This window comes from Nannobrachium achirus (assembly GCF_963921795.1).
Source record: "Nannobrachium achirus genome assembly, chromosome: 15".
Lineage (NCBI taxonomy): Eukaryota > Metazoa > Chordata > Actinopteri > Myctophiformes > Myctophidae > Nannobrachium > Nannobrachium achirus.
The window spans coordinates 18,441,470-18,458,632 of record NC_137822.1 but is presented as its reverse complement, the minus strand read 5'-3'; the positions used below and the strand labels follow the sequence as shown (position 1 = coordinate 18,458,632).

General features: G+C 39.4%; 3 protein-coding genes across 3 annotated transcripts in view; 1 reads left to right on the top strand and 2 right to left on the bottom strand.

The window, feature by feature from the left end:
* The window catches only part of kdm2bb (lysine (K)-specific demethylase 2Bb), a gene marked incomplete at its 5' end in the record, with an annotated part of 37,474 nt that extends 29,461 nt beyond the window's left edge, over positions 1-8,013 (bottom strand). Inside the window, 8 exons of the mRNA XM_080743000.1 lie at positions 1,011-1,126; positions 1,259-1,412; positions 2,203-2,296; positions 6,000-6,106; positions 6,961-7,135; positions 7,438-7,488; positions 7,702-7,780; positions 7,884-8,013. Of these exons, the coding sequence (XP_080599126.1) occupies positions 1,011-1,126; positions 1,259-1,412; positions 2,203-2,296; positions 6,000-6,106; positions 6,961-7,135; positions 7,438-7,488; positions 7,702-7,780; positions 7,884-8,013 (906 nt within the window). The remainder of the gene's footprint in view (positions 1-1,010; positions 1,127-1,258; positions 1,413-2,202; positions 2,297-5,999; positions 6,107-6,960; positions 7,136-7,437; positions 7,489-7,701; positions 7,781-7,883) is intronic.
* Positions 8,014-11,116: 3,103 nt separating this feature from the next.
* orai1b (ORAI calcium release-activated calcium modulator 1b) lies at positions 11,117-13,295 on the top strand. Its single transcript, XM_080742447.1, has 2 exons — positions 11,117-11,371; positions 11,974-13,295. Exons 1-2 carry the CDS (start codon positions 11,258-11,260, stop codon positions 12,532-12,534), a joined length of 675 nt encoding a protein of 224 aa, XP_080598573.1. The 5' UTR covers positions 11,117-11,257; the 3' UTR covers positions 12,535-13,295.
* A 1,784-nt stretch (positions 13,296-15,079) lies between these two features.
* On the bottom strand, positions 15,080-16,942 carry morn3 (MORN repeat containing 3; the record flags this gene model as incomplete). Its single annotated transcript, XM_080743455.1, has 5 exons — positions 15,080-15,145; positions 15,253-15,437; positions 15,944-16,103; positions 16,196-16,353; positions 16,801-16,942. 5 exons carry the CDS (start codon positions 16,940-16,942, stop codon positions 15,080-15,082), a joined length of 711 nt encoding a protein of 236 aa, XP_080599581.1.
* Between the last annotated feature and the right edge of the window lie 221 nt (positions 16,943-17,163).

Below are 17,163 nucleotides of genomic sequence, written 5' to 3'. Positions count from 1 at the left end.
GTCGATTAATTATTAAACAAATAAGTCATGTTTTCATGCGCTCCTAGATTATTGAATGACTCAAAAAGGTAATCAATAGAATAATTGCTAAGATAGTTTCAGCCCTACACAGAAACAATGATATTACAGACTATTTTCAGAGAACACATTTGCATCTCAACAGGCAGCTACAGCCTCATGCAATTATTATTTATCTCACAGAAACGAGGTCTGAGCCTATAATTATCTCACTGAGATTATTCCACATAGATCAACACTTTCAGGGTGGTGATCTTGTATTTTGAAGATGCATTTTCTGTCTTGAGATGTAAAAATAGAACATTCACCAGAGCTGAGCTCTGGTGAGCCAATGGAACCGTTTCTCCTTTCACTGCTCCCTAACTTTACTGAATCAGTGTCCACTAGAAAATATCCAAGCCGATCGCGGCCCACCTATATGACTACTTGGTCATACTGCATTCATGCATAAAATTCATTTTAGAAGTCTTTTTTGGTGTCTGTTCTGTCTATGGTCTGTTGTTGGAACTGTGATTCCCAGAATTCAGTACAAAACAAAAACACGCTCCAAAACAAATGCTGCAGGGTCCTAGCACAGAGGCTGTATTGAATAAACAACTGTGTTGTCACTCAGAAACTGTAGTATTAAGTCTAAATTAAATACATAAATAAAAAAAATACATTTCCAGTGTCAGGGGCAGAGACCCGCAACTAAAATATTGTTTAAATAAAATATTGTTTAAATATTGTTTTTTATTGATTAAAAAAATGGAATGGTTATTGTGATATATAAATATAGACGCCATTGTTCATGCATTAAAAAAGGTTTGCCTTTGTCTGCCAACCGATTATGTCATTGGTAGGCAGGTTTCAGAACTGTCCAGCCTTCCTCTGAGACACAGACAGACCAAGAAGACAAATCTTATAATGGACATTAGTGAGGACCAATTATATGAGGATGGATTAAGTGGTCTTTTAAGTGATTCAACAAGGGAGAAGAAGAAAACTCCTACCTTAGTCCTGTTCTCTATCTCATAGATGGTAAGCTGCATGGGAATGTTAAAGCTGTGCAAAATGTTCCCTCCAAAGACCAGCGTGTCCTCAGGGGTGTAGACAGCATGGATCCACCCTTATACACACGAAAACAACATATTTTAGACAGGCCAGTTCACGTGGCTATAGTTTGCTTTACTGTTTGCATAATTGACATAAGTTACCCAAATAACCCGCGAACAATGCTAAGACGATCATGCAATTTCACCTGAGGGGATGAAAAAGGTGTAGCCCTGTTTAAGTTCCACTCTCTGACAGCCATCAGCTCGGTCGCCCAGGAAGATATCACTCTGCTTGCCAGACAGAACCCAGTCTTCATACAGGGCAAGGTTATGAGGGGTTGGAGGCACCAACCAAAACACCTGGAGGGAGAGGTGGGGATTTCCCTTTAGATATCATTAAGCATTTAAGGCTGAAAATTAATGATACATCCATTTTGACTGTTAAAAACACTCAAAGTTAATAGAAATACTGCCAGACCCTGTCCTATCAGTTGATGTTTCTCATTCACTCTTCTCTTCTATCTCTTGATTGACCTCTGCAGGTCTGTATAATGTGATCCCTCTATGGTGTACAAGCACACACCACAGCAGTAAAGCTGGGTTTTGCTGACACTGCAGCCAGCACAAAGACAAACAGGGAACAGGCTCTTTTATAGCAAGTGTTGGAGAAGCCTTATCTATCAGGCTTAAAAGAGGGCAGAGCAAGTTTCGTTAATTCAATGTAACCAGTCAGCTCTGTACTTGGTCCACTCTCCCATTTTCTACCCCTTCAACACCAAATCTCTTTGCCGAAAATACCAGATCTACAAGCATACAACTATGGTGATGTATTGTGACCTAGTAGAGAGCTGACTGGTTAAATTGAATGAATGAAACTTATTGCCATAGATGGTGTTTCATTAATTCAATGTAACCAGTCAGCTCTGTACATGGTCCACTTTTCCTCATTCACTACCAAATCTCTTTGCCAAAAATACCAGATCTAAAAGCATACAACTGTGGTGATGTATTGTGACCAAGTAGATCTGCTATTTTGGGTGAAATTAACCCAGAATGCTACGGTTCAAGTACATTATTGAAGTACTCTTAAGTCCTAAAGAAAATAAGCGTTGTGGCTCATAATTCCCATAACCTAACAAGAGGCACTTACCTTTTGCCCCTTAAACACGTGATACCACACTGAAGTCCCCCCAAAATCTATGTGGAAGTCTGTGAAGCAGCCCTTCACGCTCATCAAACAGTACCTACAGAGAAAGAAACAAAATGGAACAATAAAACAAGACTCATACATCACGCTGACGGCATGAACGCAGCAGCCTCTTGTGATAATAAATGTTACCAATAAGACTGTACTTCTCTGACATTACAGATATAGCAAAACATGCATGCAGCCATACATGTATACATTTTTCACATCAGGTTATCTCTCCTCAGGGGGATTAATTGAGGAATTAGGTATCCATTGGCTTTAAATTGTTCAGTAACTCGGGGGAAGAAAAAGAGGAACACCTCTATTTATAGAAACAGAGCTACAGTAGTCACCAACACTAGGGCAGAAGTGGAGGAGACAGAATGGGATCATTGCTATTATCAGTGATATCATTACTTATTTTGTGAACTTATTCACCTATTACTATCCATATCCATAATAAAACGACATAGTTGACCAGGATCCCCTAGAGCTCTATATTAGTCGGCTCCTTTTTTCCCTATACTCGCAAACTCTTAGCCTAAAATAACGGATCTACAAGATCTACAATGCATTTTGAGCTTGTAATTCTTGAAGTTCTTGCCGAATGCTCACCCCATATTAAATACCAGGGTTCATGTGGTTATTAAATGTGGCCACTAGATGGCTATGTCAGTGTTACAGTCCAAAGAAGCTTTATTGGCATGAGAAAACATACATTTACATTGCCAAAGCAAGTGGCAAAATATAATACAAACAGTTGAAAAGGGGGAACACATTTTGTTCTTAACATACATGTTATACAGTATGAGGCATAAAGCTTTCTGAAACAAATAGCAGCAATCCTTTGTAGTCGCTTTGGAGCAAATAGCAGCATTTATTCCCCTCAAAACTATTTAAATAGTATACAGGAAAAGAATACTCTGAATTAATGCATTTAAAGGTAGCAGCTCTGTTTATATGTGCAGTAGTTCTAATATGACTTTTCCATGACTGGAAACTGCATAAAGCAATGCCAGGACAGATGGGAAGCATCTACTGGTCTAATGTCATACTGATAGACCTGAGGACAAAGTTAACAGCAGTGCCAGAAAGTACAGAAAATGCCATTGACTGAGGTAATGGTGAAAACTGCAGACAGAGTAAAACTTAGGTTAGGTCTGAATGCTGTCTGTGATTGGGCTCCAAGGTGCTTATGCAGTCAAGCAACAGCTGTTAAAAAGCAATCCTTCTAAACTGGAGAACTCTTCTGCCCAGCATCAAAGGACGATGATGTGTGCAGTGCAATAAGGCAGTGTTTTTTAAACATCTTGTGTTAAGGCACACCAAAGGGTCAGTCAAAATCTTCTCATACAAGATGTGAGCTTGTAGATCAGCTATTTTTTAATGTAATACAATACATCTAAAAATTATAACTTTTTGTATTGTATATATTGCAATAATAATATTGAATGGGTGACACAAAATTCAAAGGCACACCATGTGGGAATCATTGGATAGAGAATTCCTTTGTCAGGAAGGAGGATTCATATTTGTTAATAGTAGAGATGTTACCGATCAATCGGCAATGGATCGGATCGGGCCGATCAAAGCGTGATCGGCGATAATCGGTGGTTTAGATCAAAAGGTAAATTCACCGATCCGATCGGATCGGTGCATCCAATCAACCAGCCGTTCAGTATGCCCACTTGAGGCCATTTTGGGGTATTGATTTCCACAGTGCTGAAGGAATAATTAGTTACTGCTATGATAATAAATACATAGTAATGCTGGTAAATAACTATAAGGCAAATATATAAATGAATTCATGAGTGAATGAATGAATTAAAGTTAAAACATTAACATTTAGAAAATATAAATAATAACTTGATCGGATCGGTGATTGATCGGGATCGGGTGATCAAACTTTTGTGATCGGTGCTCGGTGATCGGTTCCAAAAAACCTGATCGGACCATCCCTAGTTAATAATATGGAACTAAATAAAAAGAATGAAGCAGTGTTTACCTAGTGGCCTGTTTATAGTGCTGTGGAAAAAAAAACACCCCATTACAACATTTATGGAATCCTAAATGTTACTCCAGCACTATTAGCTGTTGAAGATTACAGAATTAAACAAATTATGAGGAAGAGCCTATTTTGCAATCATTTATTCAGCGTAAATTAAAAAATAAGTACACTCCCAAAGTTCAATTGCTGGTGTTGCCTCCTTTGGCAGACTGTAGATGTTCTCTTCATACATCCTTAGGGCACGGTCACAGAAGTTGAATCCTACCTATGAGGGTGGATTATGCTTTTCAATGGTAATGGCATGGTTTGATGGTCTTGCGCATCTTTCTGTGTGTAGCACACACCTTGTGTTTATGCGTTCTATACACCATGTCTATTTGAAGCAGATAAATGTCTAAGACGGATGCTGCTTTTCCCCCTCTGTCCAATCGGGTGAGTCGAGGGCGGAGGGTCCCAAGAACTCGTCAAACTGTTTCTTGGTCACTCTAAAATATAATCTGAACAGTCCATCATCAAGGCGAAGCTCTTGGACCAGTCGCGACTCGCCAGTAATCTCCTTCTTGTTTCCTTTCGGAGTCTCATGAACCCAAACTCTTTTTATTTTATCTTTTTAGCGTGTTGCTGTTGCATCTCCACTTCCAGTAAAGAGGGCAAGTGCCCTCCGCCTGTCCAATATACGTAGACACTAAACCTGAGATCTAGTTTGATAAAGATGGCCTTGGCCGCCTAATAAAGTTTTAGGATGTTCACAAAAACAACACCAGAGGCAGCTCCACAAATCACGTCCATCCAGATTTGGCACAAACAAAGGTTAAAATTCGTTCTCCTGCTATGCGGCAAAAATGTGGAATGCCTACCGAAGGCCTTAAAGGAGTGTAAATCCCTATAATATAGAACTCTCCTTTAAAACCGCTCTAATGTCACTTACAGGTGGCTGCAACTCTGTAGAAAAGACAAAGCCTATCCTTACCTTATTTTTCAACCAGACTATACATGTCTGACTTTATTTCCATCTTTCTAGATAAACGTTATTTTACTGCGCTACTCCTCCCACAGTTTCGGCCATATGTCAAATCGACCGACTTCATCGGGACATGCAGGGGTACATTTTGCTAAGAGATACGTTTTATAGTTTAATTATATTACGTCACCAACCACACTTCTTTCTAGTTTTTATTTCTGATTTCCGACTGTTTTATGATGTTATTTTTGCATACTGTGTTTATTTGTCTGTCATTTAATGTTTTTATGTACAAAAGTACCCCAATGTAAACAAGCCATTGTGCTTTCTTGTGGTTTAAATGTATCTGAACTGTACTGTACTGTACTTTTCCTATGCGAACTTCTAATAAAGTATTCAATCAATCAATAATAAAGTTGCAACGTAACCGGGTTACAGACAAAGTGATTGCTATTGTACGGGCTACAGGGAGGGAGGGGCTTGAAAGCAAATGACAGATGCCGAGGTGCCTGTGTTGAATTGAGGATTAGGTTTCCATACAGCTATCTCTCAACACAGATTCTGCTAAAAGCTGAATTGTTGCTAAATGTGTTTTTTACCGACTGAGTTCCCAGATTGTCATACAGCTAACTTTGTTTACTTTACGTCTTGTATTTAACCAAATTAATTTCCTTAAAATTCAATGAAATAAATCTACATCAAACAAAAAAATGTCCAAAGAGAACATTCTTGGAGAGCACTGGAATATGCACACAGGAATAAATGGAAGTTCTTCCAAAAGGGACATACCTCTGCACTTTTGGGTACTTCATTTCTGAGATGACATTGGTAGATTCTGTTTGGCTTTCTTTCAGATCAGGTGGCCACATGTTGTCCACCCAATCCACTAGATCTACCTGTGAGAAAGCACAGGAAAACAGCCATAAACCTTGTGGGACAGTGGCACCAGGGATTGATTTGTAAAAACACATTTGAACAAAAATCATTTTAACAAATTAAAATATTTGCCCAAATTATGGATGTCAGGGATAATACAGTTAACTTTTTTTCTTTTTTTTAAATAAATTGTTCAATTGTGATATTATCTAAATGTCCCAAAAGACAATAATGGGTTGCATTTTTATAGCACTTTTCTAAGCACCCAAAGCTTTTTATAATGATCCATTCATTCATACATTGGGAGGTGAAGCTGTGAACAGTCAACACCAGCGTCCTCACTTCCCACATTCACACACCAATTATGGAAAGCTAACAACGACCGGCTCCAATGTGTCTTGCACAAGGGCACTTCAACATGTGGACAGGATGAGCCAGCCCACAGATCATTGGACCCCCGCCCATGCTCGTCCCCGTGTGCCGTGAGCCGTCTGATGTGAGAATGATTTCCCCTCTCGCTTGTTAATGTTCGTTTGCGATCCGGAATTTAACTCCGCAAGCCTCCAGGGTACAGATGGATGGAACCAAATGGTCCCATCATGGACTCCATTTATTGTATGATTCTGCCTGTGTTGGAAGCGGAGTGTGTAGTCAAGTTGCCGTCCTCTTCATGTTAGTCGCTTTAACTCCATGGTTGGTGTTGACGTCCGCACTTCATTTTTTCTTTTTTGATATATGCGACCCCAGCGGCACTAGTTTTGTGCGACAGTCTTGTATGTTGAAGCAGGGCTTTACTTTATGAAAAAACATACACATTTGAAGTAGATACAAGGTTTCTGCCCGACAGTGAGGATATTTTGTGGTGTCATCTTACCACAGTGGGACGCTTGATGAGGTTCTCCAGCTTGGTGTGGCTGAACTCTAAGCTGATGACATTGAAAAGTTTGTCCCGCTCTTCCTCAGGCGTCTCATAGTAGCGTACAAACTGAGCCATGCTCATTTCAGAACCTTTCTGGGTGCTCACGTCCATCACGTCAACGGTACGACGACTGCCTTAAAAAAAAAGCATGACAAATAAGGATTAAACAATTTGGGGCTTCTGAATTCATAGAAATACAAGCACTGTTTGTAAATGTATAGGTAGAGTAGATTATGCCCTGTAATACATGTCCTTCACCAGTAATGTCACTAGATGGAGCTAGCAAATACTGTATTCAAGCTTATTCAGCCTGTTATATCCCTCCAATGGTATATATTTTGTAAAATAACTACATTTGAGAACTACCTATATGATCATATCTTAAAATCAACAAGAAAAATAGACTATAAGAACCATTGCAACAATATTAACTTACCAATTAGGCCTTTAATTTCACTAACAGTGAATTCTGGATCAGGCATTCTAGAGAAATTGAAAAAGATTACACACACACACACACACACACACACACACACACACACACACACACACACACACACACACACACACACACACACACACACACACACACACACACACACAATAGTCTAGTAAGTAACCACACAGACACATGTTAATATCACAAACATCATCAAGCATCATACTGGAGAACTGTAATGTCATGTCTTATCTTACCTGATCCCTAGTCCATCTTTCTGTACAAAAACAAGTGGTATCCTGAGAGCTTCTCTCTGAACATATTCATACGTGAATTCTGTAAGAAGAACAAGGGAATGATTGTGAATAGGACTATTAGGCCTAGGCTACTACTTTGTCATATGACAAATAGCAGACGTATAGCCTGTAGGGCCTATTACCTTTACCCTCCATCACGTGAACGAAGTTTCCGTTGTAACTATCACTGGCAAGTTTCTCCTCCACGCTGAATCCTCTTACGTTTGCAATCGTTTCCTCCATGTCTGACATGTCTTCATTTTCGTCGTACATTTTCCGACAGATGGAGCGCTACCATTGAAAACGAGAAGAAGTTTGTGATGAACAACAGCAACACATGGCAACAAAAACAGCGGGAACACGTGTGGCAGGCGAGAAGGCTACCATCATGCCCTGATGCCCTTTAACATTATCATCATCATGACTAAAGCATGATCTATAAAATCCTCTGTATCGGTGTTGCTTGCCGACAAGAGACAATGCTGATGTTGTGAGCTTGTAGATCTTCCCTTGTCGGTGAGCAACACTGCCAACAGAATAGGCTAATGTAAAAGCGTATGACAGGTGTGGAGGGGTGAAATTAGAGCAGTACAGATCCCAAACTTTTTAACCTGTGACCCAAAAGAGAAATTAGACATTTGCCCAAAATAGTGAAAATAGCAGATCTATAGCTCAGAGCTTGTAGATCAACTATTTTTTCACTACTTCTTATACTCTATAATCTATAATAGCTCTATGACACTATAATAGCTATATTATAGGGTGTGTTCTTTAATTAAACATGACATAACATTCACACGTTTCCAGGAGTTCAATGTGCACATCGACTTGGATCCATATGTATCACACAAACGATCACAATAAAAGTATTTATGCATGCAAAGTCTGAGCCTATAACAAATCAACATTTTCCCATCACATTTGAGTGACACTCCGGGCCTGACAAACACAACATGAATACATTATTAACATTAGCGTTGCAAACTAATTAGCAGGCTACCTGTCTCGTTTGTTATATCTAGCTCAACCAGTGGTCCGGGGACCACCAGGTCCCTGGAGGGGGTTCCAGGTGGTCCCCAGCTAAATGATGGAGAGTTGGAAACCAAATGGACCCTTATACTGTAGATCTTTAACTCTTGAGAGTGTAAAATGAAAATAAATGGACACTTATAGATCTTTAACTCTTGAGAGTGTAAAATGAAACTAAATGGACCCTTATAGATCTTTAACACTTAGAGTGTAAAATGAAACCCAATGGACCCTTAGCTCTTTAACTCTTATTTTACAAGAGAAAATGACTGTTAAACATATGCAGTACTTAATTTACAAGAGGTCTACTCTACACAATTAGAGAATGTAGACACATTTTTCAACTTTGCCTGTTTTATCTATAATATATATATAGACTATATATATATATATATATATATATATATATATATATATATATATATATATATATATATATATATAATATTATATTAGGCCTATATACTTTTTTGCCACATACAAAATGAGTGGACAATAATATTACCAGAAACACATAAAGAGATGGCCCTGAAAGACCATAACAGGTTTGTAACACTGAGTGTAATGGTACACATTAGTAGACACTAGGCACTCGGAGTTAGGGGGGTCCTTGCAAGTAAAACATTTCAGAACCACTAGTAGTTGGACTTCTAATATGCCATAGTGTTATAAGTGTCCTACACATTCTGAAGACACCCTGGAGACTTGACATTCAGTAATTGAGTCTTATGATCAAAAGAAGAACATTATTTAATGATAATAAGAAAATACAATAATATTCCCAGAAACACATGAGCCCTGAATGACCATAATAACAGGTCTATATAACACTGAGTGTACACGCTCAGAGTTAAGGGGGACAGTTCAGAACCACTATTATTAGCCTAGTTGTACTCCTAATAGCCTGTCATAAAGTGTATAGTATAGTGTAATAGTAAATAAGTGTCATAGGCCTACATATTCTGCAGAAAACCTGGAGACTTGATATTCAGTAAGTGGGTCTTATGATCAAATTAAGAAAATGATTTAATGGTAAAAAGAAAATCTAAAATTTGCCACGGACAAGACCAAGTCTTGGCACGGACACATTTGTCCGTCTACGGACATATTGATGACCCCCTACTTGTTATGAAAAGGGTTGAAAACCACTGATCTAGCTTTCCTCCGTCCAGCGTCCATATGAAAGCTTTTACATACCAGTTTGCGTCCAGACTCGGCAGAGCACGTATCCGCGGTGCTGTGCGCCATTGTCCGGCCACACACAACCGCATCCAGTCGCCGATCACTCACTTTCCGGGGGAAACATGGTATTTTAGTTTCAGAGGAATAATGATTATCACTTAGCTGTAGCTTATTTCTGGTTCAAAACAAGGGGAAACCATGTTTGTGTTGTGTTACGTCATCGCCAACGAGAACCAAAACATTGTTGGGGGACAGCGTCATAATGCATGTCATCATGGTTTCACTTTCTTCACATTTTGATTTGATTTGGGATAATGTCATATAGCCTACATCGTATTGATTTAAAAGAATATATATATATATAAAAAGGTAATTGCATCATCATACATAGGCATATATTATCATTTTTGGACTACTTATTTATTGATTTCAACACTTAATGATAAAGATAATTTGAGCTGTATTGAATGTGTCAATATTAGCCTAATAAAAGCTTTATTTGTTCGCGTTTCATCCTCCCCGCAAAAAAAATAAGAAAAAAGAAAACCCAGTGTTTGGGAACCACAGCCATGCACTGGCGTAGAATATGAGAGAATAAAATTAAAGGACTCCAGTTGTGGAGTGATTGAGTGATCGTGGTAACTACGTAGTAACCTCGCGTCACCTTTCCCACCTACTCCAGTACTAAGCAAGTAGTTACCAGTCAGCACCACTTTGTAGTCTACGTCAGTGTTTCTCAAACTTTTACATTTCAAGGTCTTCCCTTAACTCAGTGTACCCATTTGTACACTGTCATAGTTATACAATTGTAACAGGGTCAATTTAGACCCCCATAAAGGAACCTAGACCTAATGAATCCCTGAAATCCACACATTTGAGAACCACTGGTCTACGAGAAATCAACTATTTATTCCAGCGGATGTTCTCTTCTTCTAAGCCGCACAGACTTGTGGGTAACACAGGCTCGCCGACCTACAAGCCTACGACGGTTGGCGCAGCAACGGGCTGTGAGCTTGTAGATCGGCTATTTTCCGCACTCGACGCCGTCGTACGGCGAACTAAGCATCGAGCTTTTCAAGGTGCAGGCTGAGGCAAGCAGCAGCAGGCGGCACAAGCAGCACCGCACGGCGCACGCTCCTAGTCTGGCGATGAAGAATAACTTGTATGTGTCTGAATAACTGCAGCGTGCGATAAAACATTCTTTGAACGACTGACATGTGAACACCTGTTGTTTTTTTTTTACGCCGAGTGCCGAGACAGAATAAGGGAGTCGCTTGGACCAGTCCTTTGGAACGACACAAGCGCAATGAGTCTGGACGAGCATTCGCTGCAGGCTCTATCTTGGAGGAAGCTTTACTTGAGTCGTGCGAAGCTGAAGGCATCTAGTCGGACATCTGCCTTACTTTCCGGGTTTGCCATGGTAACGTACCGTTCTCTCAGCCTGCTTCCTCGTCAGTCGTCAGATTGGATCAGGCATATGACAAGATTATAATATCATGTAGCTGTAGGCCAGTGGTGTATTTATTCGGCATTGATTTGATTTGAGCCACGTACGGACCACCATTTGATGAGATTCAGCCTCTCAGACACAAAACTTAGAATATTTTGTTGCCATTGGATAGGATTGTGTGCACAATTCCATGCTGTATATCTGTGGTACCATAGGACTGACATCAGGTCAATCAAAAATAACAATTCGTCTACATTCTGTAATTGTGTAGACCCATTGTAAATTAAGTAATGCGGGTGTTTAACAATAGTCTAACTCTTGAGAGTGTAAAATGAAACCAAATGAACCTTACAGTCCATTTGGTTTCATTTTACACTCAAGAGTTACAGATCTATAAGGGTCCATATGGTTACCATTGCTTACCAACTATCCATCATTTAGCTGGGGACCACCTGGTAATTCCTTCAAAGGACCACTGGTGGTCCCCGGACCACTGGTTAAAAACCACTGATGTAAGCTATAGTTTAAGTTACATAACTGAATATAATGTTGTTTTCGTCTTGCTTTTCCAGGTGGCAATGGTGGAAGTACAGCTCGATACCAGCTATGCATATCCACCTGGTCTCCTTATTGCATTCAGTGCTTGTACCACTGTGCTTGTGGCCGTTCACCTATTTGCTCTGATGGTCAGTACCTGCATTTTGCCCAACATTGAGGCTGTCAGCAATGTGCACAACCTCAATTCCGTGAAGGAGTCCCCACATGAGCGGATGCATCGACATATCGAACTGGCCTGGGCCTTTTCTACTGTTATTGGCACACTGCTCTTCCTGGCTGAAGTGGTGTTGCTCTGCTGGGTCAAATTCCTACCTATTAAGCCCAAGGGCCAGGCTGCCAATAGTACTGCCATTTCATCGGGTGTGGCTGCTGCCATCACCTCCACCTCTATCATGGTCCCTTTTGGTTTGGTCTTCATTGTCTTTGCAGTTCATTTCTATCGTTCCTTGGTGAGTCACAAGACAGACAGACAATTCCAGGAGCTGGAAGAGCTGTCCAATCTCACCAGGCTACAGAATGAGTTGGATCACAGAGGGGAGTGCTCTGTGATGCTGCAATCTCCCAGCTTCCCATAGACAAAGTGTGCTGGTTGCACTCTAATCCCATGGGTGTGTGCGCTAAAGCGAGGACATTATTGGCGTTTATCCTTACACGATTGAAGATAACACACCTGATTTGTTGTTCAATTCACTGTTTGGAAAGTGTTTTCACTTTTAGGCATTTTTAAAATTATGTTAACATGATTGATGCTGAATCAACTGTGAACACGCAAATGTGCCATAATGCATATAACTTGAAATCAGTAGGAAAAAGTCTTAACTGTGAATCATGGTTTGATTTACCTCATAAGGTACGGCAGATACAGTGTTTTCCCTAATGTGTTAATTATCTGTATGCCAGTCACTCAACTTAAAATACTTATTTATTTATTAATTCCCTCTTGAATTTTATGAACCACTATTCTATTTCTTTTTTTGAGCGGTGCTAACCGCTCCTACGTCTGGCTTTGTTTGTATGTATGAGTGTCCGACTGTCCGTATGATATGAGCACGGAACTCCATGTATGGAGATAACTGACGTCACAAGTGTCTGTATGAGTGTCCGGAACTCCATGTATGGAGATAACTGACTTCACAAGTGTCCGTATGACACTTCATAGAAAGTATGCAGAGACCAACATGACCACAGTCAATGACAGAACGGCCCAGTAGATATGCACGTGTATCATGTTTAGCCAGGTGCGATTTCTTTTTTTCATACTGTATTTTTGAATTGCTCAGTATATGACTAAGAGGATTCTGTGTATATATTCTTTTTTATTTTGCTGCTTTTTGCTTTGGAGATCAGTGTTTAATTGTAAGGCCTGTCTTTCTGCTTACTTTAACTTCCAAAATGTGGTGTATATGTGCTGAAATTTAAGCACATGGTGTTAAATAAATACTTTTTACCATATGTGTTCCTAGGCTGAATTTACTGTTACACTATAGTATAGTTCATCATTACATGACCAACCAGATATTGATTGCCTAGTATTTGTTTTAGTTTTCTCTTCAAATTAATTCTTCAATCCAGGGCAAACCTTACACAAATCTGCTAAAGTGGCACAAGATATTATCCAAGTATTAGAGATTCACAGACACAACATTGGAACAAACATAAGCCTTTAGTCTTTGTACTGCATATTAACTGCTTCTCCAGAACAAATTATGCATCTTAAAATCGTATCCCTTCAATCTATTATCTTTTTAAGACTGGCCAGTCTAAGTCAGTTTACTGTAATGTATCCACATATGGCTGAACAACATGACCAGACGGTGCTATCACAAAAATACCACATACTGTAAGTGTTCTCATCTCAGCTGTTCCTGACAACACAGGAACAGCATACCACACAGGAAATTACGAAATAAAAACAGAGCGGTCTGTGGCATGGTGTGCTGATGTTTAACAGCCACAAGTACATATTGAATGGTGTAGACTTAAGTGTACATCCTGGGTTGAAGTTATATTGTGTTGAAACTTGTATTTCTATTACCAAAATCAAATACAAGGCAGTGTAACATTCATTGCAAAATTATATAACACAGTATGTAAATAATGCAGTGTCACTGCAATAATTTAAAAGAATAAGTGTTTGTATTTACTCTGCTTCCATCTAAAAATGGTACTGCTGTAGTTCAATCACACTAAAACAGTAGCTACTGCTAAATTGTCCTCATAAATTCCTCACAAATTCAGCAGTCATCATAAATTCAACATATCAGACATGGTACTATGGACAGAAGCATGAACTGTGGTTTGTGTATGACCTTGGTCATGTAATAAATGTTCCAGTTATCCTAAAGTAAGAACTGAAAAGTAAGAAAGAAATGTGGTGGTGCTTTCAGATTCTCCATAATGATGTAACACCCACCCACTGCCCAAGTGCACCAAGGAATAGTACAGTCTCAGTTCTGTGAATAAAAAATGTGATATGTGATGCCTCTCGAATTATGACAGGTAGGTAGCCTATTCTCGTTCTGTATCATGTTGTTAGTGAATTGTGGGATCTGTTTATGTATTGTGTATTGTATTATGTGTTGTGATTGTTGTGTCCTGGTGGCTGCTTGGTGCAAAAGGAATCTCTGCAAGGACAAAATAAAGCATCTATCTATCTAGGAGGTTGTTTATAGGCCTACCAGCATACTTTAAAACTCTTCCTCCTGGTCTCTGAAGGGACAGACAGTATTGTGAGCCAACAATATTGGCTGCTGCACTCCTTAGTTTGTTGTATTCATTGAGTATTTGAGTTTTGTTGTTACGCTGTTATGGGCAGCCATTACAGGCCAATCAAGCTTTATATGACCATGAATAATAGCTTGTCAAAGCCAAATGCCAAATCTAGCAGAACTAGAAATTCCAGTAACAGTAGCCAGCGCTAACTATGTTGGTCAATGGCCTAATAATCCATTTTAGGTCAGTAGACATATTTTAATCACGCATCTCTATAATTTCTAAGACAACATGATACTGAGTGAGACAATCTTGAATTCATACACGTGAGGTCTGCAGATTGTTTTGTAGAAGTCCTGTTAACTATGGTGTACAGCAAGGTTTTAGTATGCTGGTGATCTTCTTATGTCAGTACTGATTGTGGTAGACGGATTGGGCTTCCATCAAAACCAATGCTGTGTCCAGCAGGTATACCTTGAAAAACACAATTATTCACATTTTGAGTGGTCGAAATCCCATCACAGGATAGTCAGAAGGAAAAAAAATGTATTATAGAGGGAGGAAATATATTCAAAATATACCTTTGGGATTGGATACGTTGTTGGTATTGGTGCCTCATCTCTTCCAAAATCAGACAGAGTTCCAGTTTTAGCGACTCCATCCACCCAAAACCCCTCGTAAAGCTGACCTTTGTTCAGATAGTGGAACTTTCCATAACCATTCTTCTTCCCATCTTTCCAGGTTCCTTCATAACTGTTTTCATTTGCTTTAATACAAGAAAGTCAAACTTTAGCATTCATGAGACTCGCTGAATTCTAAATCTAAATATGAAGAATAATGAAATATGCAGATTTGCTAGGGAGGATGGAGGATCAATGCAGTGCTTCGTGTCAGACTGAATTGAATACATGCATTTTGTTTTGGGAAATGTATACCATCTATATTTGATATTTATGTTTGATAATATTACCACATACTTTGGTGATCATAGAGCCCTATACTAGGCCCTACATTTTTCTCTATATATCAAATAGTTTGCCGAAAATAGCAGGTCTACAAGCTCACAACACATTGAAAAGTTCGCCCGCATGGGATGTCTTGTGCACTCAGGCAAACTTTTGTATTTCTTTTATAATTCACCATTTTTGAAAATGGCAGATCTATAAGCGATTTGTCCTACAACAAAGTCTAAGAGCGTAAGCAGGTAAGGAAATGAACCCCCTCTGTTTAGTTTTGTTAATTTGGAAATCGAAGCTTGGTCATCGTTCTCACCAAATCGAAACGTCCCCTGTCCGTGGTGTTTGTCCTCCACCCACTCTCCCTCATATACGTCTCCATTGTCATAGTACATTCGTCCCCATCCACTCCTTTTATCTTCAGACCAATGTCCCTCATAGACAGCCGAGTTACTGTAGAAGAATGTCCCATACCCCTGTGGAGGATGAGAGAAAAAATTGTAAAATCTCGAGGAGTGTAAATGGGTGTTGAACAGTGCGTATGGGAATCTGTGTTTCAAATACATACATGTTTCTTGCCATTTTTCCATCCACCTGAGTATTTTCTTGCATACTCATCGGATCCTGGTAGTAGTTTGCTGTAAGTACCATATCCATCACGTGTTCCATTTTTCCAGTCGCCTTCATAGATGGCCCCATCCTTTTTATAAATGTGAGTACCCTTTCCTAGACAAAATTAACGGTCAATGATATTAGCTGTTGTGTGTAATGTGTACCCAGGGATATCTACCATGATAAGCAATCTTACCTACTTTGTATGTACATCTAATATCATAAGTGATGTTACCATAGTCTATATATAATCCATATTGTCAGAGGAAATTCCCCTTTCATTCTCAGTGTTCTTATAATGGTCTATGGCCATCAACCCATATTTTCTCAAGTCAATTTTTTTCTATTTTGCCCTGAACACAGTGAACAAGGTCAATCATGCCACAGCCACTGAGGACAGTGGTTAAAATCCAGGAAGTGGAGTTGTAGTTTTCACTTGTAGTTCACACTCACTGGAGTCAACGTTTCATCTCAATTTGGTGGCATTTCAGAGATACACAGAATACTGCAGATAAAAGCAGATAATGTTGAACACAGTCATAATGCCAGACCGCCATTTACCATGCTTCTTGTTATCCATCCATTCTCCTTTGTATTCGTCTCCATTGACAGAGTACACTGTGTGCCGCAGTCCACATTTCTGTGCCTTTATGTCCCATCTTTTGGCCAGTGGTGGGTCTTGAGCTGTTTTCAAATACGGCATGGCTTGAGCTAGTGTAAAGGTAAAAGTCACCTAGAACAGAAATAGCATATACCATGATCTTAAACAGTTGCATGCAATGCTGAAAAACTCAGGGACCACACTGTTATCTGTGGTTTCAAAGACAAAACCTGGAACCTCTGAGTTTTTCCATGGGCATTTGCAATTGGAATTAATAATAAATAGCTTAATATAAAATATTGTATAATATTATTCTAGTCATA

What these genes read in the sequence shown, in the direction of transcription:
- orai1b (XM_080742447.1), top strand. Translation starts at nt 11,258, where the DNA reads ATGAGTCTGGACGAGCATTCGCTGCAGGCTCTATCTTGGAGGAAGCTT. An exon ending in TACTTTCCGGGTTTGCCATG is followed by an intron (nt 11,372 to 11,973) that starts GTAACGTACCGT and finishes TTGCTTTTCCAG; the next exon opens with GTGGCAATGGTGGAAGTACA.